Source organism: Plectropomus leopardus, chromosome 22 (genome assembly GCF_008729295.1).
Source record: "Plectropomus leopardus isolate mb chromosome 22, YSFRI_Pleo_2.0, whole genome shotgun sequence".
Lineage (NCBI taxonomy): Eukaryota > Metazoa > Chordata > Actinopteri > Perciformes > Serranidae > Plectropomus > Plectropomus leopardus.
This window is the reverse complement of record NC_056484.1, coordinates 8758835-8776347: the sequence shown is the minus strand read 5'-3', so window position 1 is coordinate 8776347 and position 17513 is coordinate 8758835. Positions and strand designations below refer to the sequence as shown.

Sequence of the window (17513 nt, the reverse complement as noted above, 5' to 3'; positions counted from 1 at the left end):
CAACAGGCTGCTCATTTAAAATGGGCAGCGTATGACAGTTGTAGCTTACTACCGTTACTCAAAGTAATCATTTACTATCAGTAATTTAGCCTCAATCAAATAGTTTTGCTTTTATTAACCCTTAAAATGACTTAAAAATCTGTAATTTTCTGATTTGGTAACACCAAGCTGAAAGCAGCCACTTTTAGAAATAAAACCCCTGTAAATAAGACATGCAGATTTGAGACAGCAGTGTTCCTGAGTCTGCTGTCGTCATATTTACAGGCGATGTATGAACATCATGTACATGTAGCCCTCTTAAAGAGACCCGTGGCCTCTCTCTCTCTCGCTGTGTGCTGAAAAGCCTCCAGGCCGCTTCCTCATGACATCACATGGTTGCAGAATGACTTCTCTCACATTCATCTGTGAGGCAAGACTTCCTAAACACAGAGCGGGCCCGCTGCTCTGTTGATACTGAGAGCGGAAAGAAAAGGCTTCAGTTTCTTGTGCTTATCATTTGTGAAAAGGTAAGAGCTTTTCCTTCTGTTTCTGGTTTGTTTAAAGAAGTGATCTGTCGTAAAAGCAGAGAGAAAGAAGTTTTGTACTTGTAGAGAAAGGCCCAATTTTTTCTTTCTTTACTTGATATTTAGAAAAGCTTTAGATAGTAATGTGCTGCAGAGAGGAGCAAACTTGAGGCCTGTGCTTTGAGGAAAGAGGATTTTAAGATATTTAATGTCTCATTTAAATATTTTAAACAGAGTTTTGTTTGCTGCAAAGCTAAAACTCAATTTTTTATTACTAAAACAAACTTTTCTGTTACAAAAGTTGACATATCTTGACTTTGAAATCACAGATCTGCCTCCCACACTTCTAAAACTGCACTATAAACAGTGCAAACAACACTGCACTTTAAAACCTCGTTTGAGTTGTGACATTGTGATGAGAACAAGAAACGGCTGTCGGGAGGTGAGACATTACAGCTCTGAGTTCAGCTGTGACTCTACCTCTCGGCTCCTGCAGTCTTGCAGGCATTATGCTGTCATGTGTTCTGTATGGCGCGGTATTAAGATAATCCTTTACACTGTGTTTACATACCTTTTGTGAGTTCCTGGCTTAATAGAAAAGGGAACTACTGTACCGTCGTAACAAGTGTGGCACTGTTGCATTAATGTTCTGATCACTTGTGTAACCTCTAGTTTTCTTAAAAATGTCAGTGTTTTTTTTCTCTGTCTCACAGGAGCCTTCGACTACTTTTGAGTGTGTTTATAAGCCACAAAATTATCAGCCGTCTCATCATCTGATGTTGCTTCCTGTCTCCATCGTCATGGCGACTGTAAGAGCCCCAGAGCGCTGGATACAGGATCAGTGAAGAGGCCTGATGTCTGATTCCACTCCTGGCTGCAGCTGAAATACATGCTACTTACACACTCTCCTTGAAAAGAGTCCCAGACATGGAGGAGGAGGGCAGGGTGAACGGCTTTGGACGGAGCCCAGAGAGGAGGCGCTCAGAATGGGGGCGAATCTCCCTGCTGGACAAGACCAAGGAGTTCTTCCAGACCTGCGATGTGGAGAGCAAAGGCTTCATCACCCGCACCGATATGAGGGTTAGGGAAGTGTGTGTGCGTGCATGCATGTGTTTTTGTGTATTGACTCATGTTAAGAGCACATTTTAAACGTCTGCACCCAATTAGAGTTCTAGGCTGTCCACTTTATCATGAGCTGCAATTTAGGAATCATTTCTAAAAGATAAATCTACTCAATTCTTCATTGATTCTTCTATTATTTATTTAGTCTTTTAAAGAGTCGGGAGTCTGTAAAAAAAAAAAGGAGCCATCGCAAGGTTTTTGTGCTGTGTCTTAAAAAAAGTGAGATCATGCACATTTTAGCTCAAAGTGTTAACGTCAGGTAAAAACCTAAAAAGAAAATTTTTCATGAGTATGAAGCCAAATTTTCAGCAGTGGTGCCAGGTATAAGAAAAAGCACAAAATTAATCAGTGGAGTCATTTTTTCCCATATTTTGACAAAGTGAAAATTTCAAGAATAGAGTAGAGATTTTAAAGATGAGTATGAAATATTATTTTGAGAACAGGGTTCAATTGCCAAAAATAAATTTTAAGATTGATGTCAAACTGTTGACAATAAATCAAATGAGTAGTGTTAGCGCATAAGGCTGCCTCTACAAAATGTCTTATGCAGATTAATTAATTAAATTATACATCAGAATCAGGTTAAGTAACAAGGATTTTTTTTTCTTTTTGTGAATAAACACAGTGTGTTTATAAATATTTACACATGACTTCAAAGAAATTGTGCCAAAAGTTACGTCTGTTCAGAAGGAGAAACCACGGAAACTTGGAAGAGGTAGCGTTTTTTTTTTCAAACAACACATTGACTTTATTTTCAACATTTCAACTTTATTTTCCAAAGTTAAAAAAGCAAACTTCTTTCCATTGCTTTTTTCCTCAACATGGAGGTATTTTTTAAAAATTATTTAAACTTCATTCTCATTCAACTTCATTCATTCTTTTTTTTTTTTTTTTTTTTTTTTTTTTTTTACATTTTTAACTTTATTCTCAACATTTTGATTTAATTCTTAAAACTACAAAAAAAACCCAAACCTTTCTCTCCTGAATTTTCTCCTCACCATTACAACTTTATTTTCAACATGGCAACTTTATTTTTTGTGAACATTTTGACTATTCTGAACTTTTCAACTTTGTCTCAAAAATGCAAATAAAAACCCTTCCTACCCTCATTTTCCCCCCAGAATGCCTGTCCCTGCACTTCTCCGTCAATTTTTCCTATTTAAATTATACATTTTACTTTTGTTGAATTTTCTGCTAATTAATTAATGGACCAATTGTTTCAGCTTCATATGATTGTATATTTACTTTAAAGCACAAACATTTTCCTCAGAGAAGTGTGTTTTTCCTATTCACATTCGTTCTTTATGAAGCGTCACATTCTTTTATTAAAATGCATTGATGCCGTGTGAATGCATTAAGCCTCCACTAAGAAGAACAATAGGTCAAGAGGACACGCTTTTACCTGTGGCATAATTTAGCATTCGGTGGTGCTGTAATAACCGTGAATGTCACGTTTAGTGGATTTTTTTTTTTTCTTTTTTTATGTTGTATCACCATTGTTAAAGAAGCACTTCACCCACTCAACACTGTCGAACAGCCGCTGAAGTGGCAGAGTAGCACCATTGATGGAAATGTTTATGAGTATAGCTTCAACTCAGTCTCTCTGACACACACACACACACACACCATTTTACTGGCAGGAACAAAACACACAAGTCTCTTCAAAGCGCTAACAATGTCCAAGCTGCGTTGTCAGTTAATTAGGACAGGGCCCTTGTGAGCATCATGCCTTTTGTTGCTGTTGTTGTTTGTTGAGGGTTCCCCAGAAAAGCTTTGTTAAATGACACATGAAACAGCCGCTGTGTTGGCCAGTGTTTATTCTGTGCTAGGTGTACTTCAGTTATAACAATAGAGACAGATTTGGTAGATTTAAAGCTCAGTATTTTTACATGACATTTCTTGATTTGTTAATTGTTGTCATAAAAAGTTACATCAAGCTGTTTTTTAGTCTAACTTCTAACTGTGTCCATTAACTGTGTATCATTTTTATTTCTGATTACTCTTGTTCGGTGCGGCTCTTTTAAACGTCCTGTGTGTTTATGTTTTCTTGGCAGAGGCTCCACAGAGAGCTGCCTCTGTCTGCAGAGGAGCTGGAGGACGTGTTTGACTCTCTGGATACAGATCGCACCGGTTACCTCACGCTGGAGGCATTCTCCTCCGGATTCAGTAGGTCTCCTGCCTCCAGAGGCCTTTAGCTCGCTCCATACAGCTTAAACTGTGATCTGGAGTTTACATCACAAATGAATATGCCGTCAAGTAGCACATTGAGAAAGTAACTGATCCTTTTTCATGGAAAAGAATATGCAGGTTCAAACATCTGTTTTGCTTTCGAAGTGGGTTAAAATAAAAAATTACTTTTGTTATTCTTTTAAATCAGGGGTCTTTAACGCTTCTCAGGCCAAGCTAAAGAAAACACATATCAGGGCCCTCCTATTACAAATATAGAACTGAGTTTTATTTCAAACTTGGCTTGCATTAACATGTAGGGCAGCCTTAAGTGCCATTTTTATGGCGTATACAATACTAAGCTATTAAAATAATTTTTATTGACAGATTCATATATTTAAACATTAGGACCTCATTTTATGGATTTACAGTCAATGCCTAGTCTACTATGTTGGCTACTGAAAATTAAATTTATTATTATTATTATTTACAAATAAGCTGTTTTAAAGAATTATCAAATAATTTGGTGCATCCAAGGTGTGTTTTAGATATTTAATATTGCACACATATTTCAAAGTGTATTTAGTGGCATCTAGCTGTGAGGTTGCAGAACTGAAATTTCTCCTAATCGTGTTGGAGAACTACGGCGGCCAACACAAAAATTCCAATGACCCTGTGTAATGTTAGTGTTTTGTTTGTCCATTCAGGGCTACTGTAGAACAACATGGTGGACTCCTAGAAAGAGGACCTGCTGTGTTGATATATATTTATATGTTGATATAAATGGCCCATTCTAAAGTAACAAAAATATAATTCTTGATTTCAGGTGATTATAAACCAATAAAAAGACATTATTTATCAAATCTGTCCAAAATTTGCCCCTAGATTCTACACGCTGGACCTTTAGCAATATATTTTAATTAATAGTATTTATTTATTTATTTTATTTTATTATAAAAAAATCCATGTTGTCATATTCTTATTTCATGGATCTAAGTTTTAACCAGTAATTTCATGACATACACCCATCAATCAATCAATATGCAACTATTAGCCACAGAGTTAAGGTTCATACATGGTCGAATTCAACGTGACTCAGCACAGTTCAGTGTGTTGATAACATCAGCTTCTGTCACACACTGGTCATAACAGACCAACTAAGGCTGGTCCAGCAATCAGTGCATTGATTTAAGCAAAAATAATAATTTTTACTTTTACCTTTAATCTGTATGAAAATAATATGTTCTTTTCAAAGTTACTAAGCCTCACTAAAATGGTTTAGCCTGTAATTTCAAGATCTGATTTACAGCAGCTGTTTTTTATTTCCAGACTGCGTGTCACATATGCATCTTGAAATGAAAGATGGCAGTATGAAATGATTTGGAAATAAATCCCCGAGCTAAAGATAAAGCTAATGGCCACATGCCGCTCATGTTGATCTTAAAGTGCTGCTGCCACCCATTAACACATCTACACTGCCACCCGTTTTGGGTAAATCTCAGGTCAATTCCTGCATGGCCGGAGGATCTCTGTGGCCGATGACCAAAATCAGGCCCCCAGCCCCGTCTTTAGGGCCAAGGAAGCCCTTTATCAGAGCCAATGGGAAGCCAAGCTGTCAGCAGCTGAGGATGAGGAGGAGGGCCACTTCTGTATGCTGATGGAAAGCCTGGGGGCCAGCAACGTGTTTGAGGAGTGAGTGTAATCACTGCCAACTTTTATATTTTCTGGCGTTTTCATGCATGAAAACTTTGCTGCGTACCCGCCACAGTCCTCACTTGACAAGAGAAACTCTCTTTGTATACTTTTCCCTCTCTCCAGTCCAGGCGAGGTGCGCAGTCTTTGGGCGCAGCTGCGGCGAGATGAGCCTCATCTCTTGTCCAATTTTGAAGAGTTCCTGGCCAGGGTCACCCACCAGATCAAAGAGGCCCACCAGGAGAGGAAGGAGATGGAGAGCGCCCTCCAAAGGTAGTAAGACAGGACACGTATGCACTCATGACCCAAAAATGCCCTCCAAATATGGTGTTTGACTCTCTTTTCTTGCATCTAAGTGTGAAAGATGGGATGTAAGAAGGACAAGATGAAGGGAGGGAATGAACAGGGAAGAAAAACATGAACTTATGGAAAGCAGTAAGGAGAGTCAAACACAGGGATTAAAGAAATGTTTATTTACTGTGCGGATCATGGGTGAAAAGGCCACATTTCTCAATTGGTTCCCACACTTAAAGCGTTTAAGTGTTGTACTTTATGTACCCGTTAGGCAAATGCTCTTCTCTCTCATTAGTCACCTAAAGAATCTGTGACATAACTCTGTGTATGTGTGTGTGTGTGTGTGTGTTTACATGCTACTACCCCATGCTGGGCCCGCAGCCCGAGAGCGTTTGCATGGATTTACCTGTAATTCTCTACAGAACAACCCCTTTATCCGTGTCAAATGACCACTAATCTGGAGGCACGCTCTGAAGTCGGACCATTTTCTGCTCTTGCAGAAATCCATTTATGCGATGCCAGAGAGGACATGAAAGTGAAATATATCTTAGTATCTTTCATAGATTAACCTTTATGATATGCAGAGCAACATGTATGGAGATAACGATAAATTGCAGGTGTTTGTACACACGAGGGCCTGGTTGCGGTACGTTGTACCTTTAAAGGTCCAGTGAATAGTAATGAGACTGTTTTCTTTAGAGTATTATCTCCTGAAAGTGAGAATTTGTGTGTTTTTGTTACCTTAGAATGAGCCGTTTATATCTACATAGTGACCGGGTCCTCATCAGTGGAGATCGCCATGTTGACCTGCCATTTGTCTACAGTAGCCTAGAACGGACAAACAAAACACTGGCTCTGCGTCAGCCACCGTAGTTATTAGCCCCTCCACCATGACAGCATCTGAAAAACACAGATTCTAATGTGAAATTGATTTATTTTGTGTTTTTACCTTGTAATGTCGCAGTTGGGCACCTGCAAATGTGATGCAAATGCAGAGGTCTCTTCTTCTCCAAATAAATGGAGCAGGTGATGTAAAGTGCAAAAAACTCTAAATAGAGCAATTTACACCTCGGCTGCTAACTATGGTTACCAACGCGAAAACGCAAATGGCAGTGCACCCACTCTTTTTGCACCCAGATCTAAAAAAACAAAAAAAACAAAAGACTATTTGTATGATTTTGGCTACAGCTAATTGCAGCAGGAATTCTTCAGTTTAATGCGATGTGTGATTGGCTCACTCCTGCAGTCTGTGGTGTGCTGGAATTAAGCATGGTGTATTTGACAGAGTTGGCAGTTTAACGTGCCAAGACGCCATTAATTGAGCGGTGGTGGTATTTTACTCGAATGAATGCCTCTTGTCAGATTACTGACTTTGAATGAAGTACTCTATCATTTTAGCGGTACTGGTTTTGGTGTTGTAATTTTTTAAACAATACCCAGCCCTTGTGTTCACAGGATGTCAGTGTAATTTCAGCTGTTTGTAAAACATGCATCGTTTTCCCTTGGCACTACATGGTACTGTGAAACAGCTTGTTATTCCTCTAGACTTCACTAATTGGCTGTTTGGGTCTTAGCAATTGTCAGAGGCAATTTAAATACCACTCAGTACTCTTGTGGAAATAAAGCTCAGTTGCTGTGTGTCTGCAGGTGTGTGTGCTCAAGTTACATGTAATTACGGTTACAGCCTTAAACTTTACCTCGACAACAATGCTGCTCTGCCTTGCCTCGCCTTGCCACACTGCATGTCTTTTCATTGATTTACCGCTTACTTTAATATCTGTAATGTCTCTGCTGTCTCTGTGCAGGAAGGCTGCGACACATGACAGCGAGATCCGTTATTTATATGAAGAGATGGAGGCGCAGATTAAAAACGAGAAGGACAGGCTGATACTAAAGGTACAAGAGCTCAAATGAAACTGATTAGAGCAGCAAATCTTTTGGCATCAAATAACATCTGTAAGGTGGCCCTTATAGGGGACCTTAATCTTGTGTTTACTCCTAAACCATTTGACCTTTAAAGGGAGAGTTCACCAGAAAATCAAAAATATAGTTTTCCTTTTACCCGTAGTGCTATATCTCAATCTAGATTTTTTTAGGTGTGAGATGCAGAGTGTTAGAGATATCCTCTCCTGTATAATGGAACTAGATAGCACTTGACTTGTGGTGCTCAAAGTTCAGTAGCAATGTGTCTTTCCATAAATCATGACCCAGTTACTCAAGATAATCCATAGACTTTGTTGTGAGCGGTTTGTAGGACCTATTTTCTTTGTACCAAACTACACCTGCCAACAGTATCACTCAACAAAGGAAACGTGCATCTACATGAATTCGTGCTCATGACAGCCCAGATGTAAACATTAATGGCGTGCAGAGTGCCATCTAGTTCTATTATATTCGAGAGAAGGCTGACGTCTCAATGACAGAGATTTCAAACACGTTGCAACTCACACTAACAATTTAGACTGATAAACAGCATCACATGTAAGAGGAGAAATATGTATTTTTGAGTTTGGGGTGAACTGCACCTTTGACCTATCTTTGCTTTGGAAGGACTCTGAGCGTCTTCAGCTGCGTAGCCAGGACCTGGAGCACCAGCTATTTTCCAAGGAGAAGGAGCTGGAACATCTTTTCCAGAAGCAGAAAAGGGTGAGTGCACATTTATATCTAATGATGGCTCAAGCTGTTAAGTTAACAGCCATCCACACAACATGACAGAGATTAAACATCATTTTGAAATCATCACTATATTTGATTAAGAGATGACTTGGTGTAACCATGACAAACAGGTGTCTCCAGGTCCTTAAAAGCCGTAAAATGTCTTCAATGAACTTCAATTTTATAAATATTTTTTACCTTTAAACTCATTAAATAGTGTAAAATTTGAATTTTGAAAAATTTTTACATTATGCTTGCTGTTAGATTCTGTTAAGAAAATGAACATACATTCTGCACAGGGCTACAGAAACGTACCTTTATGCAGACCTGCAACACGTGAATAAAAAATAGACAATTTGTCCAAAAATCTATCTTAAATTTCATTAAATATATATAGAAAGGTCACAAAAACATTAACATTAAGTGTCTGATACCTGGACAAAATAACACAAGATGGATAATAATCTTGCACTTAGGTGGAAAACAAGAATCAATTCAACCTTCTGAAACATTTGACAAATACAGAACACAGTAAAACTAATACTATATCTGTAGACATGAAAATCCAAGTCAGAATGTGTGTGAATATGGTAAAGTAGATGTTATTAATCCTTTCCTCGAGCTCACAAGTGTAGCAGGGAGGGGTTTAAACAGCAGCGTTCCAGCTCAAGTACACTCAGCCATCATTAGTGCAATTCATTCCTGCAAATATTTCCCTCTCCCTCCAGTTAGAGCTCCAGTGCCACGAGCTGAACAGTGAGAAGCAGGAGAGCCACGTGGAGAACATCAAGCTGAAGATGACCAACGACGAGCTGTCCCGAGCGCTGCAGAGCACCAGCCAGGAGCTGGTGCTGGCACAGGAACAGCTGGCCATGCTGCAGGAGCAGGCGGCCCGGCTGCAACAGGAGAAAGAGATGTGGGTATATGCACTTATTACATTTTTTTTTCCTTTTAGCAGAAACATAATGTAAATACAGGTTCTTAAATGACTTCAAAGACACTCGTACTTCTACTGAATATTGAGAAAATGTTGATACAGATTTATGTAAACACCCAAAAAAGGTCATTTTTTTGCCAAGGGGGAAAACAAAAGTATCTGCTACCATTGTGAAGAGCATTTGTGTAACTTTCTACATGTCAAATAAACTTAAACATCCAGTGTTAAGGGTATTTTTCAACCTGAACCCTGTTTTCCCATGTTTTCGTATCCAAGTGACTAATGGGAAAAGCATATTTTTGAAACTGATCCCCTATGTAGTGAAAGAAGCTGCCAGGCTGCAATATAAACACTTGGGATATGTTCCTACCATCAGTTTATATCCGCTAAAAGTACTTGTTTTGGCCACTGACGGGCTCAGATTGTTATTGTATGTGTCTGAAAAGATTATTGAAACAATCCCTACAAAGATGGACCTTTTTATTAAAGACAAAGATCCTCGTTGTTTAACCAAAAACAGCCCCAAAGTCGCTATCACAAAACCCACCAGACTCCATATAAATAAATAGTAATTTCAACATTGTAAAACACACCTCATTCAAAATCGACACAAACAAAATAAAACTCACACAAACCCAAAATGGTTCATCTTCCTGCTATTTAGCGAATCACCAACTCTGGTTCGGTTGGAAAAATGATAATTCACCCACTGTGAAAATATGCTGGTTCTATACACTAAAATTAGTATTTTTTTTAAATGATTTTGTGGCTATTGTTGGTTAAACAAAAAAGACCAAACGATTTATCCAACCAATGTTGCTGTTTAGCTGCATAGCACATCGTCAAAACATGGGGTAATGGCGTTGAGCAGTGCCGTACACAGACATGTCATGAGGCAGGTGCTCAAGTTAAAAAAAGGGCACCTCTGTGCGTGCAAGAAAAAAACAGTGCGCTGGCAAAGTGCATAATACCAGTTTGTTTCTAAATGTCTGCCAGTGATCCTACTCTTCTCCTCTGCGCTTTTTTCACACATGGCATGTTCGTTTAGCACCACACCACATGTCAGAATTATTTAACTGAATAATGAGAGCCGAGGTGTGGGAGATATGAACATTATGTCAGGGTTAGTTTTGGTTTATAAGAGAGTTTGAGGGTGTTGGTGTGACTTAACGCCAGACTTGCTTACTTGTTAAGCTGAATGTTTGGTTTTTGCCTGTGTTAGACTGGCTGTATTGTTTTAATATTGGTTTAATTTCTCAACAGTGACGAAAAAAGCCAGGGCTTAGGGCAAACGCTATCGTTTCCCGGCTGTATGTGAAGGCAGTTCAGAGACGTGGATGCTGCTTCAAAGGGCGCTCGATCTGTGTGCCTTATCTGGCTGTAACAAGGGACGTTGAAAAGGGAGGGCAAGTGGCTCGACTCAGATTCAGTTGTCGGACACGCAGCACACTTTTAATTAAGAATTGATGCCGTGAGCCAAAATGAACAACTTAACTATGAATTTTTTAAAAGAAATACCATATAACATCTTGCAAAGAGGGCACTTATCTAGGCAGAGGCCAAAAGTTCAGGTGTTTGAGAATCACCTGGAGTCTGTTTGTGCACGCTTAGCCTAGAGTAACATTAGTGCTGCGATACCGTCTCAAAACGTCCACAGAATTCGCTTAAACATGCTAGTCTGTTACATCATAGCATGAATGGCTTTGGGGTGCTGATAATATGGTGAGTTTAATTAACCATATCCATAATAAATGTCTATTATTATATTTTAGTTAAAAAAAAACACTTTTCCAGCATTTATCGGCTGGTGGAAAGGACTTTTTTCTCCTCAGGGACTCTGCCCCAACACTTCCCCTAACTATGACTGCACACCAACTGTCTCGATTCTGTCTTTTCTCAGGGAAATGTACAGAGTGACGGAGGGACTGCAGAGAGAGAAGCAAAGTCTAATGAAGCAACTCGACCTCCTCAGGTACAATCAGGATATCCGACGAGCACATGTCAAACCTGAGCACCGGTCGGCTTTAATCTTTTTGGCTTCAACTTAAGTTCAGTGTCTCAATAACTCACAAATCTGGCTGCAAAGTAAGTTAAAGGATTTGCAAAAAACTTCTCATTTTTCTCAATTTTCAATCTTCCCAGAGAGATGAACAAACATTTAAAAGATGAGCGAGACATATGCTGCGGTGTAGTGAGTATACATTTGATCTAATTGCACTGCAGCAGCATCTATCGTGGTGTCGTCTGATTGATAAAATACCTCTCTAACACAAACACACATCCCCTTTGTCTAAATAAGCCTCGGACCTCACTCAGAAAGAAGCAGAAGCAGAGAACGGGCCTCGCCAATATATTCGATGACGCCAGCCAGCCGGCAAAAAGGTGATTCATTTCTCTTCTGAATAACACAAATCGATTATCAGTGTTTCCTGTGTTAAGGAGGAATTTCCGCCTCAGTGTGATGTGAAAATCATGTATCAAAAGAGGAAAAACAGAGGATATCTGATTCTGAACACTCACAACAATCAACTGAATGAACTTTTTTTTTGTTTAGATGAAACTAAAATCTGAAAGATTTCTAGATTTTCATCCCGGTTGAGTGAATTGACCCGGTATATCCTCTGTTTCTCCTCTGTTTTCTGAAGAGCCCCACTGTTGGTGGACGGGTCCTACCAGTCTTTGGAGGCTTTGCCTATAGAGCACCTTCAAATCGTGTTTGTTGCTTCCTCCTCCTGCAGTGAGGATGACACCACCACCACCACCACCACCGCTCCCTCATCAACCACCACCGTTAGCGCCCCTGCATGTCAACAACGTCCTGCAGCAAAGAAAATCTCCAGCTTAGCCAACGGTTACGCCAACGCTGCTTCACCCAAAGTGCCGGACGTGAAAGCAAAAGCCAAAAAATCACCCAGTAAGATTTCCTCCACTAAGCGGTTGATGGGAAAAGACAGAGAAAGAGCAAAGAAAGCGGAAACTGGGAGGAAGACAGGGGTGGAGGAGGACGTTTTGGACTCACCTCCGGATGGGTGGCCCCTCCGTCGAGTCATCTCCATCGAGGAGGACCACCTGCCCCACCTGCTCCAAGGAGGGCCTCAGCCTTTACTGCACCAGCTCAGCGAGGAGGAAGACGAGGTGTTCGATGAGGAAGAAGACGAAGCTCAGAGTGACATTGAAACAAGTGTTGTCATGGCAGCAGACCTTTCCGCCACCCCACCATCGAGTCATGCCCCTGAAGCTCCTTTGGCGAGGAAATCCCGCTCGACGCGGTCGAAAAAGACGCCCATGTCTCCAAGAGGACAGCCTGTCGGGAAGGAGACTCAGCAAGTATGTCCTCAATTTTGGAGCTCATTTTATATATTATGCTAATTTTTAGGTTCATACCTGTATTTATTTATAGCACTTTACTTCTGGCCAGGAAATAACTGTAACAGAGTATACTTCTACTGTAAAAAATAACCGACTAAAGCTTCTGAATCAAAATCTTTACAAAGCAGACATGTTCTAGCGGAAATCGGTTGAGCAGTGAGCAACTTGGCAAGAAATTTCCCCACAGATTGCTAGAAATTAGTAGATTTTGAAAAATCTAATCTAATGTGAAATTATTTTATGGAAATATTATTATTTTAAGATTGTTGTTTACTTCTTTTTTTGTTTTTTTTTTTATTTTTTGGGTAATTTTTTTGTATTTTTACAATTTCTGCTAATTTTTGGGACATTTCCTCTCAAGTTTCTCCTTGCTTTTTTCCATGTTTTTGAAAGAAATCAAGCCAATTTGCTCAGGTTTCAAGGGGTTACTACAAACATCAGACACTGTAACATTGTATATTTGACAGAAAATAAGGTAAAGCATAATAATATTTTAATGTTATTACCTACAGAGGTAATAGACTAGATGAACATTATTTCTTTTTCTGTCTCTCTGTCTTTTTCTATTATTTATCTCCTCCGGAAGACAAAAGAAGAGGCACTATTTGCTCCGGACCGCCTGTTTAAAGTTGTCATGGTTGGAAACTCTAGTGTAGGCAAGACATCCCTGCTACGCTCCTTCTGTGAGGGCCGTTTCCACCCCTCCACAACTGCTACTGTGGGTGAGAAGAGAAACATTGTAATAATATTGTGTGCAGAATGTATCAGAGGCTGTTTTGAACAAATTCGAACGGCGTGTGTGTTTGTGGATGCTAACACAGAAGATCGGAGGGCGACTTAGCATCACATGAAAGGGCTTGTGAAGTCACACTGCCTGTCTAAGAGCCCTGGCACACATTGTACTGCAGATTATGTCACTTGTGATGAATTTTTCTCCTCGCTTTCATCTTTCCCAATCCTCACTCCAGCCTTGTTATCTCCACTTTGTCCCCCTATTTTTCACACACAGTCAGCATCACGCCTCGCAAGACCCCCTAGTGGCAGTTTTTGTATTTGTTGCTCTAAATTAATATGAGAGATGATCATCACGAGAAATATTCTACTTAGGAATTATCAGTTTATCCTGGTTATATTACATTGATTTCTGTTGTGTATTGATCAGGTATTGACTTCAGTGTGAAGACACTCACCCTGGACAATATGCAGATAGCCATGCAGCTGTGGGACACAGCTGGTCAAGAAAGGTAAGTTTCTATGTATCTATATTAGGTAAAACCAGTAAGGCCATTGGGTGTTTAAACCCAAAATATAACTTTGATTTGCAAATTCATTGAGAAAATAGTCTAAGCCAACATACACACATCATCAGGGTTTTTTTCTTCTTTATTTTTTTTAGTCTTTTAGTTCGCTTTGCCTTTTTTCCACCATTATTATGTAATTTGTTTATTTTAAATGTCTACAAATGCAAACATAAAACACTAAAAAATCAACTTAAAATCAAGAGATTTAAATTAACATTAATTATTATTGACCAGTTGCTACATAGCAAAAGACTGTGAGAGTGTGAAAAGAGTGTGAATAATAAAATGTCATGACAGTTTTTAGGACATTGTTTTGAAGTGTTATGTTTCCATCAGTTTAAATTTAATCATACCGTATTATGTTTGCAGTACACTCAAAAATAATTTTAAAAAAACGTTTAACTCCCTGATGAGTCTCCCCAACCCCAACCAAATTATTTACCTATTTTTCTTTTTATGTTGTTTTTTGGTTTGGGTTCATTTATTTATTTGTTTGTTTTTCATTGTGATTTTTTTCTCTTGTACTACTTCTTGAGCTGTGATGATATAGTTACAGTAAAAGAATAAATATGGTGATATGTAAACATATGTGAACGTACTTCTGCTGCTTTCACAAATTAAAATAGTTTTAAAAGAAAAATAGTAACAAAAGCACATCATTATTTTGGTGCTAAATTTAAAACAGGATATTACAATCAACACATAATAACTTATAATTGGTGTATTATTTAAAAGTATGATCTGATTAGTTCAAATTCAGACAGTTAAAGTGGTTTTTCATACACTATTAGGAACCATGCATAAAGGTATGCAATGCAGGATTTTCTTAAAATACTATTTTAGTATTAGTATTTATCTCATTCATCACTTACGACCCACTAGAAGTGTGTGATGGTGCGTTTACCTGCTGAGACTCTGGCTGTATCTTTTTATTTTCTTCTGTACTGTAGTAGTAGTATTTAACATGTACAATACTCGCAGTTGTTTTCCGTGTGGTGACGGTAAACTCCGTCTTGACACAGGTACCGCAGCATAACCAAGCAGTTCTTTCGCAAAGCGGACGGCGTGGTGGTGATGTACGACGTCACAGTGGAGGAGAGCTTCAAGGCCGTGCGACCCTGGCTCATCAACGTCCAGGTCTGACCTTTGACCCGAGGACTCTGTTTTCTTCTTGTATAGATTTGAAAGACTATGGCAGTTCATTCATTAAACACACACACTTTTTTTTTTACTTGATACCTTTTGGTACTTGGTTTTTATCATTTGTATTTTCCCAAAATGTTTGACTTTTAGTCTTAAAATGGGGTAATTTTTTTGTATTTGTATTTTTCATTTGAGAAATGTTCAAAACAGACATTTTGGTATAGTAAGAAAAACACAGTTGTTATTCATAACCTCAAATTTGGCTAGTTTCTACTCAAGTGTCCTAGTAAGCCATGTCAGCGAGCCCATATTAATTTCATGATTTACACCTGTCTTTTGTTTTTTGTTTTTTTTCAGGAAGCAGCAGGAGAAGGGATCCCCATCCTCCTTTTGGGCAACAAAATGGACATGGATGAAGACAGGGAGGTTTCATTCAAGGAAGCTGAGCAGTTGGCTTATGTGAGTTTAATTCAACGCTCGTGGATCATTTTACGTCACTCAAAATCATAATTCTGTTTTGATCCAGATGTGACTGCTGACAGCTCCACTTATGACCGTCAGTGTGTCTCTGTTGAATTTCTCGACTCTGTGTGAACGTCCTTTGCAGGAAAACAAGGTGATATTCTTTGAGGTCAGCGCCTACACTGGCAAGAATGTGACAGAGTCCCTGACACACCTGGCCAGGTAAGATGGGAATCAAGGAATAGCTGTCAAGGTACAAACCATACGGTCTACACGCATTCCTCTGTGGTTTTCTGTGTGATTATTTTTCCCCTTTTTACATTTTCGAGTCTCTGTGAGTCTTTTTGCAGCTGTTTTGCATGTCTTTGTGGGCATTTTGAGTCTCTTCCTGGTCATTACGTGTCTCTTTGTGGTCTCTTTGTGTCTTTTTGTGGTCATTTCAAGTGTCTGTGGTTATTTTGCCCCTTTTTGTAGTCATTGTGAGTCTCTGTCTCTTTGTAGTGGTTTTACATCTTTTTGTAGGCTTTTTATATTTCTTTGAGGTAATTTTGAGTCTCTTCCTGGTCCAGATGTGTATCTCTGTAGTTGTTTTGAGTCCCTTTGTGATTTTTTTGTCTCTTTGTTGTCTTTTTTTAAATTTCTTTGAGGTAGTCTTGAGTCTGTTCTTGGTCATTTTGAGTGCCTTCGTGGTTGTTTTGCCCCTTTTTATGGTTGTGAGTCTCTTTGTGTCTCTTTGCAGTTGGTTTGCATGTCTTTGTGGTCTTTTTGTGTCTTTATTGTCCTTTCATGTCTCTTTGAGGTCAATTTGAGTGTCTTCCTGGTCGGTACTTGTTACTTGAGTGACATTTTGCAGGTGTAGGCCAGCCCTGACACTTAAGGCCCCTGGGCCTGTGCCTGGTAGGCCCCTTTCAGTAATCCATCCATGAGACGTGCTGCACTCCAGTCATCAGATGGATGATAAAGTTATGGCATTTTGTGCTTATGACCTTTTGTCAGGAGATTAATCTTTAGTGTTAACACCTTTGGCTAATGCAGTGTTCCTCTGTCTGTGTCTCTGTCTTTGCTCAGAGTGCTATTGGAGCAGGAGGACAGGGTGAGAGACACAACAGTCATTCTGAGTGCTCAGCCTATAAAGAAGAAAGCCTGCTGCAAGTGAAGGGTTTGCTCAGTTTCCCAAGTTCTAGATCACTTTTTGCAAAGTTTGAAGACAACAGTGAAGTCATTCTTGGACTTAGGTCGACATAAAGGACTGTGCTGCATGTGTAAACATGAAAACTACAGTCTAGTTTAAATGATGAGGCTCAGAGGAGAAGTTTAAGGTGCTGCACCATCTCCTGTAAATAATGCTGTGTTGCCAAATCACAGTAGTGCTGTCTATAAGATTTAAAAAATACAAACATATCCTGTATTATAATTACTTTCGATAACACCCGAGAGAGAAATCATGAATATACTGTAGCTTTTTCATAACTTAATACTAGCTTTCAATAATAAATTCTCTCTGTATGTCTGATGCAGTATATGTTGATGTAGTTATATTTTATGGCTGAAGCTAAAACTGAACTAAATTATTTCATTGTAATGGCTGTTTAAATGAAAATCACAAGAGAAAAATCTGATTCTTTGACGTTTTATTCATCACCCTTTTCATTGTTATTTTTCACATTGTTTGTTTGTCCAATCAAGACAAAGTGTCCCATGACGTATTGCATCTGTGTTTGTTTCTGTTCTGAGGCATTTTTCTGTTTTATTCTGGCACCAAAGTCCATTTTGTTCTCAATTATCCTTAATTAAAGAAATAAAGAAATTACATTTCACATCTTTCTGAAATCAAAGAAGCAAAAAACATGCAAATAATAAATATCAAAA

General features: G+C 39.0%; 1 protein-coding gene across 3 annotated transcripts; it reads left to right on the top strand.

Moving 5' to 3' along the window:
* The first annotated feature begins 89 nt into the window (after positions 1-89).
* Positions 90-17461, top strand: cracr2ab (calcium release activated channel regulator 2Ab). 3 transcript variants are annotated; one of them, XM_042511389.1, is made up of 18 exons: positions 90-506; positions 1217-1583; positions 3680-3791; positions 5294-5483; positions 5610-5756; positions 7583-7673; positions 8328-8423; positions 9161-9348; positions 11270-11341; positions 11512-11560; positions 11669-11751; positions 12108-12696; positions 13325-13460; positions 13901-13982; positions 15062-15176; positions 15540-15641; positions 15790-15866; positions 16713-17461. In XM_042511389.1, exons 2-18 carry the CDS (start codon positions 1431-1433, stop codon positions 16798-16800), a joined length of 2370 nt encoding a protein of 789 aa, XP_042367323.1. In that variant the 5' UTR covers positions 90-506; positions 1217-1430; the 3' UTR covers positions 16801-17461. The 3 variants fall into 3 exon arrangements, 2 of the variants coding, with proteins under 2 accessions (XP_042367323.1, XP_042367322.1); XM_042511388.1 differs by having other exon boundaries at positions 12015-12696; XR_006107043.1 differs by lacking the exons at positions 15540-15641; positions 15790-15866; positions 16713-17461 and having other exon boundaries at positions 12015-12696; positions 13325-13456; positions 15062-15139.
* The last annotated feature ends 52 nt before the right edge of the window (positions 17462-17513 follow it).